The sequence below is a fragment of the Hippocampus comes genome, unplaced genomic scaffold (assembly GCF_001891065.2).
Source record: "Hippocampus comes isolate QL1 unplaced genomic scaffold, H_comes_QL1_v1.1 scaffold85, whole genome shotgun sequence".
NCBI classification, from domain to species: domain Eukaryota; kingdom Metazoa; phylum Chordata; class Actinopteri; order Syngnathiformes; family Syngnathidae; genus Hippocampus; species Hippocampus comes.
Window position 1 is genome coordinate 1,445,662 of NW_017805540.1, and position 23,053 is coordinate 1,468,714.

At 41.7% G+C, this 23,053-nt stretch overlaps 2 protein-coding genes and 1 long non-coding RNA gene across 4 annotated transcripts; 1 reads left to right on the top strand and 2 right to left on the bottom strand.

Annotated features, from left to right (window-relative positions):
- Positions 1-1,218: 1,218 nt before the first annotated feature.
- kdsr (3-ketodihydrosphingosine reductase) lies at positions 1,219-8,693 on the bottom strand. The gene is made up of 10 exons (XM_019878922.1): positions 8,245-8,693; positions 7,841-7,930; positions 6,845-6,901; positions 6,681-6,746; positions 6,514-6,609; positions 6,244-6,435; positions 5,228-5,311; positions 5,047-5,130; positions 4,815-4,916; positions 1,219-4,389 (listed from the first exon to the last, which is right to left on the bottom strand). The coding sequence occupies exons 1-10, from the start codon at positions 8,431-8,433 to the stop codon at positions 4,270-4,272; spliced, it is 1,080 nt and encodes a 359-aa protein (XP_019734481.1). The 5' UTR covers positions 8,434-8,693; the 3' UTR covers positions 1,219-4,269.
- A 775-nt stretch (positions 8,694-9,468) lies between these two features.
- vps4b (vacuolar protein sorting 4 homolog B) lies at positions 9,469-22,201 on the bottom strand. Of its 2 annotated transcripts, XM_019878920.1 has the most exons (13): positions 21,882-22,201; positions 19,700-19,811; positions 19,199-19,299; positions 17,115-17,226; positions 16,858-17,002; positions 16,707-16,765; positions 15,229-15,348; positions 14,987-15,143; positions 14,754-14,902; positions 11,241-11,322; positions 10,932-11,151; positions 10,691-10,831; positions 9,469-10,611 (listed from the first exon to the last, which is right to left on the bottom strand). In XM_019878920.1, the coding sequence occupies exons 1-13, from the start codon at positions 21,900-21,902 to the stop codon at positions 10,510-10,512; spliced, it is 1,521 nt and encodes a 506-aa protein (XP_019734479.1). In that variant the 5' UTR covers positions 21,903-22,201; the 3' UTR covers positions 9,469-10,509. The 2 variants fall into 2 exon arrangements, with proteins under 2 accessions (XP_019734479.1, XP_019734480.1); XM_019878921.1 differs by lacking the exons at positions 19,199-19,299; positions 19,700-19,811; positions 21,882-22,201 and adding an exon at positions 18,346-18,918.
- Positions 19,821-20,950, top strand: LOC109521225 (uncharacterized). The gene is made up of 2 exons (XR_002169314.1): positions 19,821-20,527; positions 20,785-20,950. It is a non-coding gene; the product is annotated as an uncharacterized LOC109521225 (long non-coding RNA).
- Positions 22,202-23,053: the final 852 nt, after the last annotated feature.

The following is a 23,053-nucleotide window of genomic DNA, read 5'->3' on the forward strand; positions in this document are numbered from 1 at the left end:
TTCTGGCCTTCCTATGTATGTGGTTAAGCATGCTTGGGATTCCCCGACATTCCCAAAACATGTTAGGTTCATTGAAGACTGGATTGTCCAGTGTGAATGTGAGTGTGAAAGCTTTCTTTGTCTAGGTGCCCTACGGCTGACCGACAACCAGTCCAGTGATTCTTCATCCATTTATCTACTTGGCTGCAAGAGGTGAACGGAGAGCCAGGCCTCGTGTCCCTTAAGTCAATTCTGCTCACTTCTTGTGAAAATGAATTATCTGGCTTCGTCTTCATGAAGTATTATTCTCCTTTGGGACGAAAAAAAAAAAGAGCGTCTGGAATAGTCCATTTTATGCAGATCTGGAAAACCCCTTCAAGGAAGATTAACATCTCTCCAGCACAAACGGAATATTTAAATTTTCAAAAAGAAAAAAAAAAGACTACAAGGCTTCTAAGAGGCCGACTGTCGCACTGTAGCAGATCATAAAACGAGATTATTGGGTTAACGTGTAGGGGAAACCTCCACTCCCCCGCTGGGATTTTTTTTTTCCATTACCACCCCCGCAGGAAGTGAAATCCGCAATATAATAGAAATACCCTATTTAAATACTCCCTCGTGCATGTTTTTGAAGTATTTACGGAAATTTTTTTTAGATCTTTAAACACACCACCACTGAATGACACTGAATAGCTTCAGCAAAGCTGATACTGTCTTCTGTTTTTGTTTTTCAAATCTGTCAGAAAAAAAATTGTGTCACCATCTAGTGGTCAGCAGTGCAACTCCACCCAAAAATACAAAGGCGGCAGAACAAAATAGTTAACCAGTACAAAAAAAAAAAAAAAAAAAAAAAAAAAGGGAAATGGGACTGCGAACCCACAATCTGTGATGAAGGGGGTTTGCTGTATTATAAAAAAGATACAATGATGCGAATAAAGTAACAAGGGTACTGATAAATGAGGTTTGGCAGTGAAAGGCGGAACACGGAGTATAATTTTTGCAGTGGCATAAGAGTACGTGGTCCTGTGGCAAATGAAGGTGCACTAAAGCGATTACCCCGTGTATTAGGAGGAAACATTATTCGAATACAAAGATCAAGTTGGAAGTTCAAGATTAAAGTCATTTTTTTATGACATGGAAGGTTGTAAATTTCCAAGAAAAAAGTACAGTGCTTGATACGCAGATATATTTTTTGATTTTATTTTCAGTGTGGCCCTCACACTTTCGTAGATTTTTTTGAAAGACAGTTCAAAATCAGGATGTTTTATCCCCTCAGGATGATAATCAACATCATCAAAAAAAAAGTAATATAAAAAAATCAAACATGGGGAGTTGAACTTTCCTCACATGTATTTATTCAGTTCAACTGTCAGAAATAATACAACGGCAACGTTCTACGTCAGACGTGTTGTTTTTAATAGCACGCCAGTTGAAAGGGGACGAAGAAAAACAAGAGTGAACGTAAATCGCCTCTGTCAATAATTGCTGATAAGTGGCAACACGGCCTGCCTATTTTAAGACTCCAATCCTGAAAGTTAAATGCTCAAACGTTGAAAGCGCAGGCTTTTCTTTGCATAGGTGAATGGTGTTAAAATAGCAAGCTACATGTTCTCATTAACTGCAGGCGCACCTCAATGAATTATACTATTGGAGAAAACTTCATTTCTAATAGACGTTCAATAGAGAATGCAAACTCATATTGCAAATATCGATTCGCCACACACAGAGGTGTATGTGTGATATGTATATAAACAGTGATTTTTGAGATCGTTTATAACACACACACACACACAAAAAGGCATTTGAACAGGATTTTTTTTTCCCCTCCTAAAACGAATGCAATATTTTAATTGACTGAGATGCGCCAGCATGAGTTGCTATGGCAAGACAACAGCATGACGTTTGAAAGCAACAAGAGAAGCCCGACACGCCTTTCAACCGAAAAAATCGAACGACGTCGTCGTCAAACACTAGTCACGTCTACTCACTTTTATCTTTTGGATTTCCGGAGGGCGAGGTTTTCGTCATGGACAACATACAAGCGCACGGCGATAAAACAAGCGAACGAAAAAAGTTTTGACATCTTACAATGAAAAGCTGCTATCATTGGCGTGTCAGTGTGGACGGGCTGCATTGCGGTCGCTTGATCAGCAGTCACATTTTAAGGCTTGGTTCAAACATGTCGCCGCTTATCTCCACGTGACCCCGCCAAAGACGACTTAAAAGGAATTGTCACAACGCATTTTGGCATTCAACTAATCAGCATGCGTGAAAAGAAGAATCCCATGCTCACACTTTTATGAAATTACATTCCTGATCAAAGGAAGACTTACAAAACACAACGTTGGAGACCATTTTGATTAATTTAGTATATTTAATCATTCATTGTTTGGGGGTAGGAGGGATGTCCCACCTGTGCTTGGCAGGACATCAAAAGCTGTGGGACAATGTTTTGTGCACTAGACTGCATGTCAAACAAATCTCTAGCGCCCCCAATAGGACTGCACAGGCATGACTTGAACCAGCAAGTCCCACTGTGCCCTGATTTAGGTCAGTGCCAAGTTAACGCGGACCGCATGGCATCATCTGTGCAATGATACATAAAAATTGCACGGAAGCTTCCTTATGCACGCTTGAAGAACAATAAAAAAAAAGAGTCATGTCATGTATTTGAGTGGTGAACAGTCACTCGAGCTTTCGTTCACCGTGCCTTCAAATAACCTGCTGAATTGAAGTGGGATGATAAGAAAATGCGAAATGTCCAATGGCTTTTTTTTTTCTTCTCTCAACGAGAGTTGGCTCAGTCACAAAACAAGCACGCGCGGACGTACACGCCCGCTTTTTAATGATCCACTTTCCACCAAGCAAACACGATTCGGTTCAGTCGGATAAAACGTTTCATTTTTGCATTTCTTTTGACTACTGCCAAAATAATACCATACCATCCTTTGAGATAGAGAACCTAAAGGTTTGGAGGGAGTCTTCACTGTAGTCTGTCGATTGGGCAAAAGAGGAAAAAAAAATTGCTGATTTTATACTGCAACGGCCAATTCCAATTTTACGGCTGTCTATTTCATGCACATTCAAGTGATGCATGTCATATGGCTGTTTACACTGATGGAACACATGAAACAAGCCCCACGTACAGGCGAACAAATTGCCCGTAATTAACTCGACGCGCCTCAACGCTGGCAGTGACAAGGCCAGTCAACAATTGTTGTCATATGTGATATGTGTAGCCACGAATCAAAACACGCTATTCGGATTAATATTGCATTCATGGAGTTGGAATGAAGCAGAAAATGTTCAGTCATCCAAAGAGGCGGGCATTTTACACAGCACCGCCCCCTGCTGTTGCCCTACATTGACATCATAGTGCCTGAAGCACCCCTCGTAATTTTGATTTACAGCTTTTTTTAAACATGTCATTTGTGTTGTTGATCAGCTGCCGGTGTGGTTACTTGAACAATCTGTCTATTTCGACGACATACAGCTGACGGGGTCATTTCTGATCCGTGTGTTTCCACGGCATTAAAACTGACAAGAGTTCTGACACTGATCTGAAAATGTTTTTTCTCTCCTTCTGTTTGATATAAACAAGTCAAGAAGAAAGAAGTAAGCACAAAATGGTCCCCCGTCCGACTGCTGTGATGTCACGCTTACAGCGTACAGCAACGGAAACGCGAGCCAGATCACTATCGTTCCAGTCCTACTGGCATGCTTGGTGGAAACTCCGTGCTCTTTTCATACCGCGATTCCATTTGTATGCCTGAAACGCAACCGCAGCTGGAACAGTCAGGGTGCCGATGCGGTGGTCCGCTTGAGTGGTCTTTGCCCGCAAAGACTTAATGGTTGGAGATGGTTGAGGAAGCTTCTTCTTGGGGTGAAACAACACATTTCTAACACGGTGGCCCCTATGTTTTAGAAGCATGCAACGCCGGGAGAAAAGGTGATGAATCCGTCTCGTTTTCTCGAGAGCCCCCATGGGAGGGAACGTCAGGCCATATTTGGCACAACCGGTCCGACAGGATAATGCTTTTTCCTGCGCGTGAAGAGGCGGGGGAGGCCCGCTACGCTTTACTGTCGCCTCCCTCCACTATCACAACACCAAAAAACACCTGCTAAAAGTAAGGCCGCTCCCGCGACAAGAAGCCATGTGCATGTTAAAAGTGAAATTTCACTGCGGGGTGAGAGGGAGGGGACGAGGAGTGAAGCCGCGAAGAGTAAACACACTGTCCGTTCACCTCGCTGCCTATGGCGGCCTTTTCGGACGGGGGGAACCGGCGACCGTTACTCTCGCTTGTCGGCCGCCTTGGACTGCTCCCTCTGAATCATGCAGCGGCGCACGATGCTGTCGAAACTTCCCAGGTAGAAGAGAGCGATGGTACGGAACAGACCCATGGTGACGATCTGCAAAGAAATAACCATCACAGATGCGGATGACCTCAGCTAGAAAAGATCCAGGGGAAATATTGTAAAGCTCAGGTGATAAACTCCCCTGCATGTTTTGGATGGCTCCCTCCTCCAACACACGCGATTCAAATGGTCAAGATCGTTATCGGGTTTCTGCAGAGCTTGCTGATGAGCTAATCGTTTTTAATCAGATGTGTGTGTGTGTGTGTGTGTGTGTGTGTGTGTGTGTGTGTAGGGGGGGCAAACATCTAAAGCATGGAGGACAGGGGCTCTTGGGGACCGGAGTTGTCGGAATGGATTTGAATCAAAATATATTTCTCTAGTTCGGCAAGACGCTGCAAGACTCTTCCAAAAAAAAAAAAAAAACAACAACAACAGCATGACACAAAAGAAAACCGGAAAACAAAAGTTCAGGTGTGTACCTGCTGGAGACCCTCTGTGATGGAGGTAACAGGTGACATCCCACATGTGAGGGCTGATAGCATGTAGCCGTCAGTACCCACGGAGCTGTTAAAGTTCCCCTGCTGCGGGAAGCAAAGAGAACAACACTCCTTACACTTCACAAATTCAGACATTCGTATTTACTTTGATCCCCTGCTTCATTGGAGCAGCTGCTGGGATACTCCATGCAGAGCAGCAAGAGTCACTTCTTACCACGGCATCTCGGACAACAATCTTGGCCACTTGGTCGGGTGGAAAAACTCCGGAGGTTTCAGAGATTAATCTGGTTTCCAGAGGCTGAAATCAGAAAGTGTTAAAAAAACAAAAAACAACAACAAAAAAAAAAAACAAGCTGGTAAATGTGAAACGGGTCCCATGTAGGAGCAACGTTTACCTTCGTCTTGTTTTCCTCAACCAGTCCTGGCGTGTCTGTGTCTGGTGGGAAGGCCAGTGTCACGTAGATATTGTAGGGCTTCATCTGAGGAACAACAAGGTTCACCAAAGCGAGGTTACACACATACTGATAATCGGTCCGGATTTGAACATTGCCGCCCCAAACTCCCGTCATATCAAAACCAGTACATGGCAGACAAATGGACATTTCGAAACGACCATTCTGAGCAAGATTGTGCAGCGGCGTTCGTCCCAATCGGCTCACGAAACCGTCACAGCCGACAATCGTAAAGGGTAAACCTGGTCAATATTTATGATGGGAAATCTTCAATGGGGACGGTCGACATCAAGCGCCGTGAATGTGATGTGAAACGCAACGATAGCCGTTTAAGAAACGACTAGGGAGTAGGGCTGTCATGACGAATATTTACAGAATCCACCCATCAATCAAATATTTTGCTTTCAAAGCGTATTACAAAACCATTTCTTCCTGATGATTGCTCAATTCTTGTTGTTTATTTGGGATGAGCAACACGGATAAATTGTTTTTTTCTACACTAAATTGAGAATCGTATAAGGGTTAAATGGAAAGAATCAAGTCTCGACGGGAGTGCCTCAAACCACAGGTGTCAAACCCAAGGCCCGGGGGCCAGAGCCGGTCCACCACATCCTCTTATTTGGCCCACAAAAGCAAATCATGTCAGCTTCCAGGATCCGTGCTAAAACCTGTGCCAAAATTTCATACCGGCATGGGTAAAAAAAAAAAAAAAAAAAAAGAGTGAGATTTTGCAATATTTTCTTCCTCCACTTTTTTCAGTAACTTCAACAAACTATAATCTTTGACTCTTGATTTCAAAACCATCTGTCCATCCATTTGTTGTGTGTATGGAATAATACGATGAGATGAGAAAAACATTTATGTGGTTTCACAGTCAAAACAACCCCGAGGGAAGACGTAACTGCAATGCGGCCCGCCATAAAAATGAGTTTGACACCCCTGCAGTCTAAACTCTTTACCTCCATCTGCAGAGACTCAGCCAAACCGCGGAGTGCAAACTTGGACGGCGAGTAAGCCGTGTAGCCAAACAGGCCGATCTGGCCCGCCTGGGAGGACACAAACATGATGCGGCCCATTCTTCTCTCCTTCATGGTGGTTATGACAGCACGTGTTGGATAAACACTGCCCAGGTAATTCACTTCCATCAGCCTCTGTTGGTGAACAGAATGAGAAAAACTTGTTGACGATTGGAAGTGAGGAAGATTGAGAGCCCCTCCGGGTTAACCCACCTTAAAGCGATCTACCTCCACTTCCTCAAACTTCCCGGATAAGGACGTTCCGGCGCAGTTTACAAGCATATCGACAGGCCCCAACTTTTCTTGAGCCTGCGTAAGTCCAAAAGCACGTTTCAGTACATCAGCAAAGGACATCGGCTCAAACGAAAGTCAAGCATTACCTGTTTGATAACACTTTCGACCTGACTGTAATCACTGGAAACATCCACTGATATGCAAAGCACAACCTGAGTGACAAAGAGACATTTTCACAATTTTATGAACCCGAGCAATTGAAATGTTTGTTTTGTTTGAAGGTGAATTAGAAATGTGTAAAACATCATACCTGTTTGTCATTGATGGCAAATTTCTCCACCTCTTTCTTGGCTTGAATCAACTTGGCCTACAGGAAGGTAAATATCCACTTTCAGACTGTACAAGCACTGCGTGCTGCCTTGAATAGTGACTTCATTCTTATCGACGCCCTGCCCCAATTAATTACCTACTAACTAAACACAAATTAAACAGAAAAACAGGTGGTGCCACCTATGTGCATACAAGGACAACACCACGTGTCGGCGCCACAACAGATGATTGCAACAAATGATGCGGCACCTGTAAAGCTTGAAGTGGGAGTTAAAAAAAAAAAAAAGTGCTACAGTTATGCGGCAAAAAGTGACAAATGCGTCACCACTGAACTGAAAAAATATATAAAGCATTTGGGGTATAAAAATGACAAGAAGCAAGGCAAGCACTTGGCTGATGAGAAAAGTTAGCAAATGGACCATGGCGAGCGTCTCGAAATACATCGTTTCGAGGTTACAACCGACGCGTAAAGAACTCATTTTCACAGCAGCATAAGAAATTGTGCTCATGTGGCACAAGCGGACATGCTCAGTTGCAATTGTAGCTGCACAACATATTTTCATTAGATGTGGATTCATGGCCATTGAGTGTTCTTCATACAATTACGGACATTATGACTTGACTCCTGCATTAGAGAGGGTTACCGATAGACGATGACACATTCTGACTTGAATACAAACTAGGGAAGTCGCTATCACATCATGGCAATAGTTATTCTCTTGATAGAATATTACAGAATATACAGTAGCTATAAAACTGCATTTGTGCAGAAAGGTGGTGTAAAGTTAGCACAGTTCTGAGGTTTTGTGTGGTGTTCGTATCTTCTCCCGTCCCATGCATCGGTTTCCCGAAAATTCCAAAAGCATACATGCTCATTGAAGATTCTTATTTGTCCATCCGTGTGAATGTGATCGTGGACGCCTGTTAGTCTTTACAACTACAACGATCAGGTCAAAACTTCTAACTAAAGGCTTACCTCATCTCGTGCCACCAGCGTAATAAAAGCTCCTTGTCTGTAGCATTCCATCGCTATACATTTCCCAATACCACTGGAGCCCCCAGTCACCTGGAAATTGCAAGATGAACAATTAATTCAATGTTTACCAACAAACACGTGGGGCGCTGCTGAATGAGTCTCACAATGATCCGATACACGTTCAAATGCGGGTCATGTGAGATGCCATAGCCTGTAGCTGACAGTACTATACTTCCTAAACTTGCAGCTTGATAACCCCAGTGTCAGGACGTGGAAGACGCTCGGCATGACAGCAAACTAGCAATGCTTTGGACGCCCTCGTGACATTAAAACGACACAACAGGCATCCCTGTCGCGCTCGATGTGCATATTTGGCATGCAAAATGCTTTTCCGGTGGACTTACCACGACGTGGGCCCCGTTCATTTTTAGGGGTTTGGGGCTAATCAGCGGCGATATCATGTACAAAAGCAATATGAAGGCCACAATGAAGGCGGCGACGACCAGCAGCATGATGAACGGCAGGAGCAGCCACCAAGAATGAACAAAAAGCCAGCCCGTAATCGTTGAGCTCAAGCTTTCTTCTGAGGACATGGGTGATGACTGGCAGTGCTAAAGCTTGTTTGCTAACTAGCTGGACAGCTTCGGCGGTCGACTACGCAGCGGCGACAGGGGGACGGCGACCCTCACAGAGGGGAGGCGTAACGCATGATTTGGAAGAGTTGCGCAAAAACTATTGTCAAATATTTAGAGGTGTGTAACGGGTAGGTTTAATATCCAGCGTTGGACCTTGGCTCAGCGTCACAAAGCGTAGTCGGTGCTCACCAAAACAATTACCCACTGAACCCTGGCTTTCCAGAGGCATGTGGTACTTGTAGTTCTCAAGAGCAGCCTGCTCGTTTTCCAATTTTGTCTCCGAGACCGTCAATGGACTACGGCTCCCATAATTCAATGTTTTACTTCCACTATGGGAAATCAGAGTTGCCGCACAAACGCACCCACTGAACGAGTGAGTGACCGTATTTACCAAACATTAAACATTGTAACATTCACATTTAACGTATTTATATTTTATTTACATTTCAGAAATGAAAAAAAAAACTGGGAGTACAACACGGAAAACTTGACCTCAGAGACAAAAATTGTTTTATATTGGTATAGAATAGTGTAAAGGATTTCCTGACCCTCACAGGGGGGAGGCGTAACGCATGATTTGGAAGGGTTGCGCAAAAACTATTGTCAAATATTCAGAGGTGTGTAACGGGTAGGTTTAATATCCAGCGTCGGACCTTGGCTCAGCGTCACAAAGTGTAGTCGGTGTTCACCAAAACAATTTGCCCACTGAACCCTGGCTTTCCAGAGGCATGTGGTACTTGTAGTTCTCAAGAGCAGCCTGCTCGTTTTCCAATTTTGTCTCCGAGACCGTCAATGGACTACGGCTCCCATAATGCAATGTTTTACTTCCACTATGGGAAATTAGAGTTGCCGCACAAACGCACCCACTGAACGAGTGAGTGACCGTATTTACCAAACATTAAACATTGTAACATTCACATTTAACGTATTTATATTTTATTTACATTTCAGAAATGAAAAAAAAACTGGGAGTACAACACGGAAAACTTGACCTCAGAGACAAAAATTGTTTTATATTGGTATAGAATAGTGTAAAGGATTTCCCCATCAAAACGCAAAGAAAAATAGTTTACATTACGTATAGGAGAGTACAGGAAATGTGCAAGTTTTATACATGTCTTAATTATAGTAGTAATGATGCACTTTGATGGTAAAGCACAAGGACAAATTGAGACAAACCCATAGAAAAATAAACAGCTTCTCTAGAAGGCACAGTATGCACAGCGTCACTTTTAAATGGAGATGTATCTATTAGCCGCAATTTACATACAAACCTCCAACTTCAGTGTGTTGCATCCAAATTCACAATCCAACCTTATCTTTGCTTAATTTATTTTCTTTTTTTTTAGCAGTTAGTAACCAGCATCAGTTCGATTATAAAAAAAATTAAATGTTTAGTAGGGTGTGATAAAAAGAGTGACACAAAGCTCAAGAGTCCTTGTTTCAAATAATGCTGGTCTGGCACCTTTGGTGAGCCATTCAACTTATACAATTGTGAGTGGACAGACGATCCCAACCCAAAGTAGCTCTCATCCAGAGTGTCTCACCAAGTCGAAAATGTCTGTGTGATATCTACACATCAGAGATTACGAACACGTTTGACAAGAAATCTAATGCTGCTTCTCTTCCTACAGCCTATATATGATTCTACAAAATAAATGAGAATCTAAATTGCTTGTTGCTTATTCATACAAAACAGAGATGGGCCGTTTAATTGTCCACGGCGAGAACTACGTGTGTGCATAACGCTAGTCCAAAGAAGAAGCCTGGGTTTTCATTTTTGCACCTTTCTAAGTCCAACGCCCCTTTAAATTTGTCATGATTGTATTTATTGTATTTGGAGAGGAATAAGTATCAAAAGTAGTTCTATAGCCTTTCTGTGGTTATCAGGCTGTCAAAGAGAGACTGAGCTCTGGTGATGGTTATCATGAGAAGGGAAAAGGAAAAAAAAAAAAAAACAACACTCAAACAAACAGTAAATATAACATTGCAATTATTTTGCTTTGGTTTGGCCTGCTTCAGAAACAAATCTAACTAGCCTTCCTGTCCAAAGTCCTCTGTGAATTTTTTCAGTTTGTGGAGATCCTGTTCATTGACGGTGGGCTTGGTGTTGGACAGAGACCTCAGCATGTCAGACTGCAAAGACCAAATCAATAGAGAGCATTATTTCACCAGAACAAGCGAGTAAACACAGCAGTCTTGAAGGATGGCCCACCATGCAAACTACAGGTTCCAGAAGCTTCTCTCCGGGGACGTCGATCCATGTCATCTCAATTGCGTTGGGATCGCCGGGCGAGCAAGGCGTCAAGAGATCGTGTACAATTATTAGGGGGTCCGCTCTCGATGGTCCATTCACCTTAAAAACCGCAACCAATCCCAACAATGTGATATAAGTCCGGAGGAAACGGTACATCAGTTCTCAAGCAACAACATGACTATTAAAAAAAAAAGGTTACCCTTTTAAAGTGGGTTGCCGCCTGGACCTTTCGGACGGGCTGCATGAGCGCATCTCTCACGATGATACTGATATCCGCGCCTGAGTAGCCGTCTGTTTTCTTGCCCAGTGTGACAAAATCAGAGTCGGTCAGACTGTTGGGGGTGGAGCCCAGGTGGAGCTTGAACATGAAGCTGCGAGCGTGCTCTTCTGGCAGTGGAATATAGATCCTCTTCTCAAATCTAACATGGTTTGATTAAACAGAGGTGAGTGTGGACAATGACGTGTGTACGCTATGCAACTCGCACCAAACTCGGGTCGAGCCACTAACCTTCTTCTGATGGCAGAGTCTAGGGTCCACGGAATGTTTGTCGCCCCGAGTACCAGCACTCCGTCATTGTCATTTCCAACACCTGGAATAAGATTATATTAGTAGGTCTGAATGATTTGGGGAAAAAAATGATCTCATGCCATTTTTTTCCTGCTCAATATTGTGATTTAATGAGCATTTACTTTGTTAACGTCCTCCACGTAACTAACACAAGCAATGCATTCATCTGGATTACAATACCCCACCCAAAAAAATTATAAATCGGATTATATGTAATTGTTTTGGTTTTACAGGTTAGTCTTACTCTAAAAGGTAAATAAACTTTGACTGAATACGAAACACGCTTTATTCAACTACTTCTATTTGTTTGTTGAGAACACTTTGCCTTGCAGTCTTTTAAGCGTTCCACTACTACAAATTGACAACTCCAAAATTCGACCAAACAAGGTAGTTGACGACGAAAACATTGATGGAATTTCAATTCCATTGGAGGGCTTATTCCTTGTATTTTATATCATCATACTTACAACCACCTTGAATTCACCCCAACATGTGTGCTTCAAACTAAAATGGCTGACCTTTTTTGGACAAAGAAACCTTGAGACTTTTTTTTTGTCCATCCGGTTAAGACAGCCATGTCCACTCAATTTTATGTCGCATTATAAAAATAGTGTGGGAGCCATTTTATTTCTCTCAAAGTTTCAAGAGGTGCGATTGATTTGAGTATCGGGCACATATTGGGCACTCCTAAAAATAACACTCACAATCACACCTATGGTCAATTGAGAGGCTTCAGTGACCTTAGCAAGCTTACCTTTCGAATGTGGGAGGAAGCTGGAGTATCAGAACCGAGAGGTAGACGTGTTAACCGTAAACGAGGTAGTCAGCTCTAAAATGCATTCAGCATGAGATTTAACAGCCAACCTTTTGGTAAAAATCGTTAATTTCCAAATATTTTTTTGCGTGATGTGAAATACCAGAGAATTGGTGGCATCAAGTGCACGTCTCGTAAACTTCGCTTCTATTTATAGTCGAGCAGCAGCCGCATTTTTTTTCTGCCCCATGTGATCCAGTTAGCAATCCATTGTTAACATTTTAACTGGGTGATGGAAAGATAGGGGAGGGGTGGAAGCTAAGCTGTCAGCGTCTCGAGCAGAGTGAACATTGGCTAGAAATTAAAACACAAGTGGAATGTTTGCTGGGTTGCTCACGCCTGTTTACCAGCCACTGCAACACAACACTTTAGTTCCTTTAAAAATAAGCAGCAGCGAAACATGAGGGTGACTTTGAGTTGGTTGTGTGTTAAAATGTCTGTCAGTCTCAATATACAGTTGAAACCAGAAGTTTAGATACACAATAAATATATTTAAAAAGAACAAAAGACACATAAGCCCATACATTTTTAAGAGCCTTGAGATCAGGGGCTTGTGGAAGGCGACGCCAAAACATTGACTTTACTCGACTTAAGCCGCTTTGTAACCAGTTTGGCAAGATTGCTTTGGGTCATTGTCCATTTGGAAGAGCCGTTTGTGCCCAAACTTTTAACTTGCTGGCTGATGTCTTGACGTGTTGCTTTCCTACTTCCACAAATTGATCTTTCCTCACGATACCATCTACCTTGTTACGTAAACCAGTACCTCGTGCAGCAAAAGCAACTCAACCACATGTTTTTCCTTTTTCCTCCAAACGTAACAATGCTCATTGTGGCAAAACAGTTCAGTTTTTGTCTCATCAGACCACCGGGGACATGTTTTTACAAGCAAAGTTGAGTTGAGTCTTAAAAAATAAGGTAATTGCCCTTGTGTGCATCTGCCTTATAGCAGGGGTCGGGAACCTATGGCTCGCGAGCCATATATGGCTCTTTTGGTGATTGCATCTGGCTCGCATATAAAATACACACACACACACAAACACACACACACACACATACACACATTCTGGCTTGTTTATTAATGCATCCATCGATCGATTTTTCACTGCTCATTATCTCGTTCGGGCTGCAGTTGGCTCCAGGAGCCATTTTGATTGGATGATACTGGCCAACGTTGCCGTTGCTGTGGAAACAGGTATACGCCCCCTTTTGAATATACCCGCTCGGCCATTAGCTCAAAGCTAATCCTAAGCGAATAAGATGGCGAAAAGAAAAAAAGATGACGAGGTTGGTAGACTTCGGGACAAATGGACCGAAGGGTTCGCCTTTGTGGAGAGAACGGGTTCTGCGGTGTGTCTGATTTGCAATGAGAAAATACCATCGATGAAACGGTCGAATGCAGAGCGGCACTTTAACGTTCGCATCAAAATATTGTGCGAGAGACGGCCGAAAGGAAGCGTGCAAGCTACTGAGCAGTGTGCAAGCTAGCCAGCAGTAAGTTCGCGTATGGACCCGGCAAGATGACTTTCGTTCCGATAGTTTTGCTGGATTTTTAGCAATCGTGAGGTACGGAAAACCATTCACATCAATGGTGAGTAGTATCACAAAATTATTTTAAAGAATACATTCAGAGGCTTATTATACTGACATTTTGTTGAACTCACTTTTAAAATACAGTTTATATATATATATGGCTCTCACTGAAATACATTTCCAAATATTTTGCTTTTATGGCTCTCTTAGTCAAAAAGGTTCCCGGCCCCTGCCTTATAGGATCTGCCTGTGGCTCATGATACAAGCTTCAGCCAGTATCTTCACAAGGTTTTGTACTTTAGTTCTTGGGTTGATATGCATATTTCGTAGCAAAGCTCGTTCCATCTATGGAACACAGAACCCATCTCCTTCCTGAGTGGTATGATGGCTGGAAATTTCCATAGTGTTAATATTCGCGTCTTATTTGTTTGAAGAGATGATGTGGCACCCTCGGGACATCTGAAAATTGCAACCAAGGATGAACCACACTTGTGCCTGCGCACAATTCTCTTCCTCATATCTCCGCCGTTTTCTTTTGACTTGGTCCATGTGACATAAAGAAGCAGCGCATTTCGGTGTGCCTTCAAATACATCCACGTGTGTCTCTAACTCCAATGTTGTTGGTAAACCTACCAGAAGATTTCAAAGACATGCCGTCATCTGTATTTTCCCCAAATTGTTTAAAGGCGTAATGCGAGGTTCTGACTTTGAAGAAGGAAATGAAAAAGTTAAATAGACTATTTACTGTAGCGAAGCAAGTTTAGGATTTTTTTTTTTGTTGCTGTAGACGTAAGAACAAAAGCTACAGCTATGTTTTCAAGGACAACCATGATCAGCGTTTCCACTTGAACGAATAATGTCATCCAAGTCAAAAACCTCCACTTTGGGAGTCATTTTTTCACGATTATATTTTCAGGCTAAGAAACCTTTTTTTGGTTTAAAATGTAAAAGTATTGTTAAGGATATGGGTGGTGTATTGAATACTTTTCTTCTTTTCCTTTTCGAATGTGCAATTTATTTTCTCTTGTTTTGACCAACCTTACATGGAAGAGATGAAAAGTGAGTGCTTCAGGTTTCATCCACCAAAGGTTGTAGCTCATCAGACCTACCTTGCATCTGCACCAGGAACTCTGTCTTGATACGTCGCGCCGCCTCGCTCTCGTTCTCGCTCCTGGAGCCGCAGAGGGAGTCGATCTCATCAATGAAGATAATGGAGGGCTTGTTTTCTCTCGCGAGGGCAAACAGATTCTTAACTAACCTGGATGAAAGAGAGAGAGCTCAGGCGTTCATGACGTTTGATCAGACTTGTCTTATTTCACTCTGGCCTTCGATTGGAACTTACTTCTCACTTTCTCCCAACCATTTGGAAACAAGATCAGACGAGGAGACAGACAGGAAGGTCGAGTTGTTGGCCTCTGTGGCGACAGCTTTTGCAAGGTAAGACTTTCCTGTACCCGGAGGTCCAAAGAGCAGGATGCCCCTCCATGGTGTTCTCTTGCCTTCAAATCACCAAAGCCGTCATTGGAACTTAACTAGTGGTTCGGAACACAAGACCTGGTCTGAACACTAAATTGTATACTGTACCTGTAAATAGATGAGGGAATTTAATGGGGAGAATCACAGCTTCTTTCAGGGCTTCCTTGGCGCCCTCTAAGCCGGCAACATCATCCCACTTGATGTTTGGCTTTTCCATAACAATTGCACCTGGAGATGGGGAGAAAACAAAAACAAAAAATAGTATAACAGATTGCCAAAAAAGCTGCTTGGAGAACGGTAAGTAACACACTACATAATTTGGCCGCATCAAAAGTTGTTTTATTTGGATTTCGACCAAATATTCCTTAAAATTCAAACATTTTCTTGAACTTCGTTTGTGACATCACACAGGGCAAAAGCAAACCTTTTAAGATGAAAGGATGAACTCAATGTGCGCTTTTGAAAATGGAACCTTCGGCAACATAAATGATGTCTGGCTGCCCAGGAGATTATGTGCAAAGCTAATACCTGATCAATATCAATTACAGATTGTACAAAAAGCAGATCACAAACGAACCATGCCTTTTGTATTTTGCCTCGTATTCAAGACATGTCAAGGTCTCAAGCTAACCTGCTCATTTTCACCTCCAACCTTTGCCCGGTGCCAAACGCAAATACATTTTAGACTGGCTATCTCACTTGCAGAAACACTGAAAATTAAGGAATAGAATAACTGAAAACAAATGGCACCAAGAAGAAACACCCGCAGTGTTTCCCAGGAACCAAGCTTCGTTCCTCCTGAATAACTCAACTCAACTGTATTTATAGAGCACTTTAAAACAACTGGTGCTGTATACAAAGTGCTGTACATGGAGCAAAAGTAATTCAGACAACAACAACCAAAACCATAAATTAATAACAAAGACAGCAGAACGCATAAAAACAGTAAAACTAAAAATAGTCATGCTGAGTCAAAAGTCAAAGAATAAAAATGAATTTTAAGACGACTTTTAAAAATGGGCATTGAACCAGTTTCGGATTAATGAATTGTCTTTGAATGCATTTACTCCCTAGTACTTTAGCCTCTATTCTTAGACACTAACCAAAGTGTTTTTGGGTTTTTTGAACCACTACACTTATTATACACTACACAACAGTTAGAAAACCTTGAAAACTCCCCTAGGTCAAGGGATGGCTCTGCAAACCCTTTCCTGTGCTTGCTTGTGTTTGCTGGGCTTCCAAAAGTGAGCAATTTTACTTTATATTATTTACTTGGGTTTATGATACAGTCGTTAAGTCCTCCTTGTATATGTATAGCAGTTAAGAATGGTAAAATTATTCTTAAATGAATGAAGAAAAGTTAATGATGGCGACAGTTTGCACCTGAAACAAATTAATTTACCATATTATTTCCCATGGGGGGAAAAAAACTGATTACATCAATTTAACGCGTGTCAGGAGTAAGATTGTGCTCAATTTTGGTGATTCCACTGCAGCTAACGTAGCCATGATTCAAAACAAATCCCCTCGAGTTTAATGTTGTGCTGTGATTCACGACATACTGCCCAAGTAGGCAAATAACAAACCCGAGAGTTGATTCTGCAACTTCTTCTTCTCTGGATCATCAGCGTCATCGCTATCATTCCTGAGCACACAAACAAACAAAATCAACAAGACTGAGGATCTTAATTCTGATCTGAATGGGTCCATACATCACTGCCCCACCCACAAACGCACCCTTTGTCACTCGACTCTTTGACAGGTTTAGCAGGTGGAGCTTTCTCTTTCTTTTGGAGATACTCCTTCAACTTCTCTGCCCGATCCAAATATTCGGCACATTTTGCGCGGATGCTCTGTTTCGCTTTTTCACCTTGAGCTTCATCTGGAAGGAGTCCGGAGAACATCAAGCGACCATATAGAAACACAGCATGACATTTCAAAGCTTTGCCATCTTTGTAGGCTGAATGTAGATAATTTTGTCACTGAGGGCTTACATTTGACCACATGGAGGAAGTACTGTACAGCTGCCTGGTACATCCGCAGAGCCTCCTCATAATTCTGAGCTTTATCCTCCTGAGCCGCCTTGCTGGCAAGATCAATGGCTTTCTAGGAACAAAGAAACACAAGAGAACCGTTTGAGGTTTTACACATACCAACAAGAGAGACAAATTAGAGCAGTTTCCCTCCCTTGCAAATGGGAATCAAAATCAACATAGGCCTGCTCATTGGATGTCTCTGAACGATTATCGTAGTTTGTCTGTCCTATGGTGCAGGATGTGTTACGATTTCGTTTTCCTCCCAAAACTGCTTGGATAACATCCAGGGTCCCCATAGTGAATGTTTTTTGCCGCAATAAAAACAATAAGGGAAGGACTTATACCACAATGTAGCATTATAATACTATTCTTCTTTGTGTTTTGCTTAAGTCTTAAGGATACCATGTTGGCCTTAGTACTAAAATAGACATACATCGTTTTGCATATGGTGCATATAGTGATTTCCTCCTTTTCATGTGCGAGGTCCCTGATGTTTGAAAACTCAGACGTCCAAACATTTGAATGATTCCACCCAAAGGATGTGCGATGTTAATCTGAATTTTTGCATACACGAGTACTAGTTAAATTGAGTTTCATGTTCCACCTGACGTTGCGTACTAAAAGGCACACAGCGGTTCCGTGTGACGACATCAAGGTAGGAGTGCCATCACCTGACGACGGTGTCCACTTCCTATTGGCTTCTGTTTTTCTTTACACCATGACTCTGAAGCTATCTTTAAACATAACAGCCGATTTGTGATATAATTACGACAATGCTCTTCTCGACTGTAAAATGGAGTCACCGTACGGGCCAAAAAACAACATGCTAGTTGGATCGTTAGCCGCGCTGTCAACCAAAGCTCACGGTTGGGACACACTGTCGGATACGGAATTAAACATAAGGTTTTGGGACTGCTTTATTGTGCGTAAAGGATTTTATGGCAGATACTTTTAGCGGTCCACGGACGACTTTTACCAAATAACAACAAAAGTTAGCAACAGCTAAGTGAGCTAAAATGGCTAATTAGCAGCACATCTTTCGTCTTTCGACAGTCGTCCAACTACTAAACAAGGTTTTTCAAAAAACAACAGCCCAGGACAAAACAACAAACGTATTTTATGTTGTCGCGGAAAATCGTAAGTTATTCATCAATCCTTTCGACAGCTTCGGGTTTGAGCGTTTACTTACCTGTAAATTGTTGTTGGTAGCCATGAGGGCTGATCAGTTGTCCGATAGCCGAAACGATCGAAAGATCTTCGACAGAGTCTGCTTTTAAAACTTAGTTGAGAAGTGAACTCGTCAACATATAATTCTAGCAACTCTTTGGCTTGTTTTCCTTTCTGAAATCGTCCCCGACTTGCTTCGAGGAGGGAACTTCCGCATTGAAAAGCGTCGACTTGCGCACCGGGAATGTGGTGACGTCACGACGCAGATGACGCTCAGCCAACGTCACTGGATCGTTTATTTATTTATTTATTTATTTATTTACTGGCAAAGTTTTTAATTTTACTCTCTCACGTTTGAAAACACCTTTACATTCTACTCCTTACGCTGTCAATTTCGTCTTGCTACTCTTTGGAGATTCTGCAAATTAAATAAAAAATATAACTTAGGGAAAGTGTAAGTCATCGTGGTTGAACTCTTGATTGACAGTCACACTTGAATAGGTGCTTCCACTTACCAAGTGTGGGTACATTAAACACCTTTGCATAGCACCAGTATTCCAACCCCACAGTATAGTTTATCACTAACCTACATTAGTACAAAAAGTCACAGTTACAAGAAATGTTTATATAAAAAAAAAAACTTCAGGACATGAATATTAAATAAATACATGAAATGGAGGGGGAGGGGGGTCCTGTATGGTGGTAACTTAGTGTGCCTTCTTGTGCCGCATGACAACAGAGTAATCTTCTGCCACTCTGAAAAACTAGTTAAGTGTGCACCTTTCGTAACCTCAAAAGCTGTCAGGATGGTTAAATAGTCCTCTATGTCTATAGTTATTTATACATTTGCACAATAAACATAAATCTGTATCAACCTCTTTATACTCTAGGTACTCGTGTAGTTCTTCCGCTCTATCCAGGTACTCCTTACATTTTTCTCTGATTTTCTGATTGCCATCTTTACCCTGTGGTTCACCTGATAGAAAGAAAGACATCATGTTCATTAGCATTCAACAGAGAGATCCATTCTTTTGTCATCGATGAGACAAGGTCTGACAAGCACAGTGAAACCTGTAATGTTGATCATCATCACACAAGCCCCCCAAAACACCCAAACACACTTTAATTAATGCATGAATTAATCATAATGAGCCTCACTGAGCTGAAGTCTCACATATATCGATGACGTGGGTTTGTACAACTTCAGGGGAGTTTGAATTTTAAGGTTTCATGGTTCACAGAAGAACAATATGCATCCTTTATCGAAACTTTGGGCAATCACAGTGACTAACATCCATGTCTGTAATGTGAAGCTTCTAGTCGGAGCCTTTCTGAACAACATCGGACACAATGTGTTACCTGACTTGGTGACTCACGATTTAAAATGTGGAGAAAGTACTTGGCAGCGTGTTTATAGGAGCGAATGGCCTCTTCATAGTTCCCCGCCTGGTCTTCTTGCGCGGCCTTCTGCGCCACTGCGATGGCTTTCTGAAAGAACATAATCATGATCGCTTGAAACGTGTTCCTTGTTCTTTGTGATTTGCTTATTGGGCTGCATATGAGGAGCGAAATGTTAGAAGCAGCCCAATATTACGACAGCCCCAATAATTAACATCCTGTGAAATTGATACCTGTCTGACAACGTTAGCAGAAACAAGGCATTTATTATTGTTCTGTAGTACAGCTCTTGTATTGGATTTGTCTGGATTGGGCAGTTGTATCTATTAAGTGTAAAGTAGACAGCACTTATTTACTTAACTGGACCACTACAATCCCTTCCAAAGGTCCAGAATGGGAACAGTGAGGCCAATTCTTTCATTTTTGCTTTAGGGTGACAACATTTGTGCTTGACATCAAAAGATGAATATGTGTCAAGAGATCAACAGTTCACCTTTTATTTTCCATTCTTTACCCCTGCATCCGATAATAAATGGATGTAGAATTGTTTAAATATTTAGAGAGGGTGGGGTAAATCAATGAACGTGGTATTTTTGTTATAACCCATCTAGTTTTCAAATGATGTCAAGTATTGGAGTAAGTGACTGACAGGTATGTTTTGTTTCTCAGGTGTGTCCTAATACATTGACCATTGAAAAAAAATAATAACTGAATACGCGTTACAGATGTAACCAACATGGAAACGAGGGAGTGGATATGAGTAAAGAACAAGCAATTGAGAAGCCGAGAGACGTTCACAAACATTGGTCGGAGCAAACGCAACCATTTAGAATGTCCTGAAGAGGAAAGACACCACTGGTGTACTAAGTAACAAACGAAAAATGGGCAACTGCAGTGGTTGATGACAGAAACATTGTGAGAGCTGTCAAGGTTAAACTTCAGCCAATTATAAGGCTTAAGATTTTAACAAAAAAGGGTCTGCTCCTGATCCCAAACCTACAAGCTGAACTATGAAACAGCGGCGCTAATGTCATTGCTTCGACTTCTTTTTTCTTTTCTTCAGGGGAAATTAGTGGAAGATTTTGGACTGCCCATGTAAATCCTGAGACTTAAACCTTACAGAGCATGTATTTTACCTGCTAAAGAGGAGATTGAAGGGGGTGACTGGTCAAAACAAACAACCAAAACAAGCTGAGCTTAAAGCATTGGAAAGCCTGGGAAAGCAAAAAGAAGAATGAACAAGGTTGGGTAGACCAGCAAAGGAATTGCAGCAAAATATAAGGTATTACTGTTTTCATGTTCATGTATTTTAAGTCCATCGATTACAATACAGTATTTTTGCTCACCTATAAAAATATTGTTTGTTACAAATAATGGCTGTTTCTTATGCTGTATTGTGTATCAGATCCAATTGTCAATAGGTGGAAATAAAACCTGAAATGTTGATCATTTATCGTTCAACTTTTGTTGTCCATTCCAAACGTTTCGAGTTGATAGCAAAACTAAAGAAACGGCCTCGCTGTCCCAAAACACTTGGAGGAGAGTATAGATGTGTTCTCTTCACAAAATATAGATTTAAAAAAAATGTATCTCACTACTGTTGGTGATAAAGGATGTGGTTTGTTTTTTGTTTGGTTAAGTGGGGAAAAACAAATAATCTAATGATAATCAATGGACGGAATGAAATATATGAAACGCAAAATATTTGCCATTCATGTTCAGAATTCATTAGATATATAAATACATTTTTCGTGCGTTATTATTATGATTAAAACAATTTGGATATCATGCCACGCAGAAGCTTGCAATTAGCATGGGCGGGGCAACAAATACTTTTTTAATCATGGAATAGCTCACTTTTATTGCAGGACGCGGGGCACCGATGTTATGATTAGTATTGGGATAATGTGAAGAGGCTGCCCTTGTGAACCTTCAACAACAGTCAACAACGTGCCGCCGGGACAGTCACCAAAAGCGCTGCTTCCATTTCAAAAATGGCTGGTCGGCTGTATTGTTGAATTCATTGTTCACAGTCAAAGCTTGAGCTTTCCTAGGCTTGAAAGTGAATAAGAGGACTTGATTTGTTCACTAAAAGACAATTTAGTTTGTCATTATTTTACGGTGAACATTAAAACAAGAGCGAAAGTTCGTTCATCCTACCTGCAGATTGGTGGGCTCCATGTCGGAGTCCGGCCGACCCCAAAAGCAACAAATCGAAATTCAAACCTTGGATTGAATTTGTTGAAAAACGAAGTGACAGCGCACTGGAAGTTCCTGGTTGGATTAGCGTGTCCGTCCGTGCGTGCGTGCGCGCGCGCGCGTGCCACACACTCAACAATGCCGTCCAGTGAGTGAGTCACAAGTTGTTGTCACGCAAGTTCCAAACAAACACTGCAATGCCGAAGCCTTTGCTTTTCCTCACCGACCATAGAAATGCATTCAAACATCAATGTTTCGTACTTAAAAAAATAGCACTCGTCCCAAAATGACGACACAGTCAGCTCGCTGTCGTTACACTTGGACATCCGAAACTCGAGGTTTGTGTCACGCCCTTGGAAAAAAAAGTTATACACAGTAAAGACACTAGAGGGAAGCAGCGTTCTAGTTTTCGACACGGCTGGTGACCTACCTAAATTACCTCGCCAAAAACCGGATTTCGGTTTTATATTCCACAATAATTGCTGTTATTTAAACGGAGTCGAACGCGCACACACAATTTTTATCCGCTTATGATTACAAGAGATGTGCAGAAACGCCACGACAATAACCCCTTTTGTTTGAAGTTTGTAAAGTCTCCAAAAGTTAACTGTCGAAAAAAACCTGATGTTATTTTACTATAAAAGTGTATGCCAATCACAGCACAACGGTGAGGAAATAAGGAAATACAAATGGGCTAATATAGACAAGAATGTAAATAGAAATTTCAGGTATTTGTACTTTACTTCTACTTTTATAGACGACATTTTACCTCTACTCCCTTCGTTTACAAACGGATCTCTGTACCTTATATCATTTTCTTATGGCACCATATGCAAGTTCATTACTGCATAAAAAGAGGGAAATATTTAGTGTGGACATAATGTTATGTTGTTGTTGTGCTACGACAAAAAATCGGCAACGTATATAATTGACAGTAAAGACAAGAATGTTATGAAAATCGGCAACGTATATAATTGACAGTAAAGACAAACATTTTTACTTTTAGTTCAGGTCTGCTTTTGTTTACGCTTAATCTAAATGGTTTCTTGTTAGCCCTGTTCATGATGTACTTTTTCATTTTTAAGTCCATAAATTAAATCAGTTCCTCGTTTGCCATAGTATATGAGGCCTGC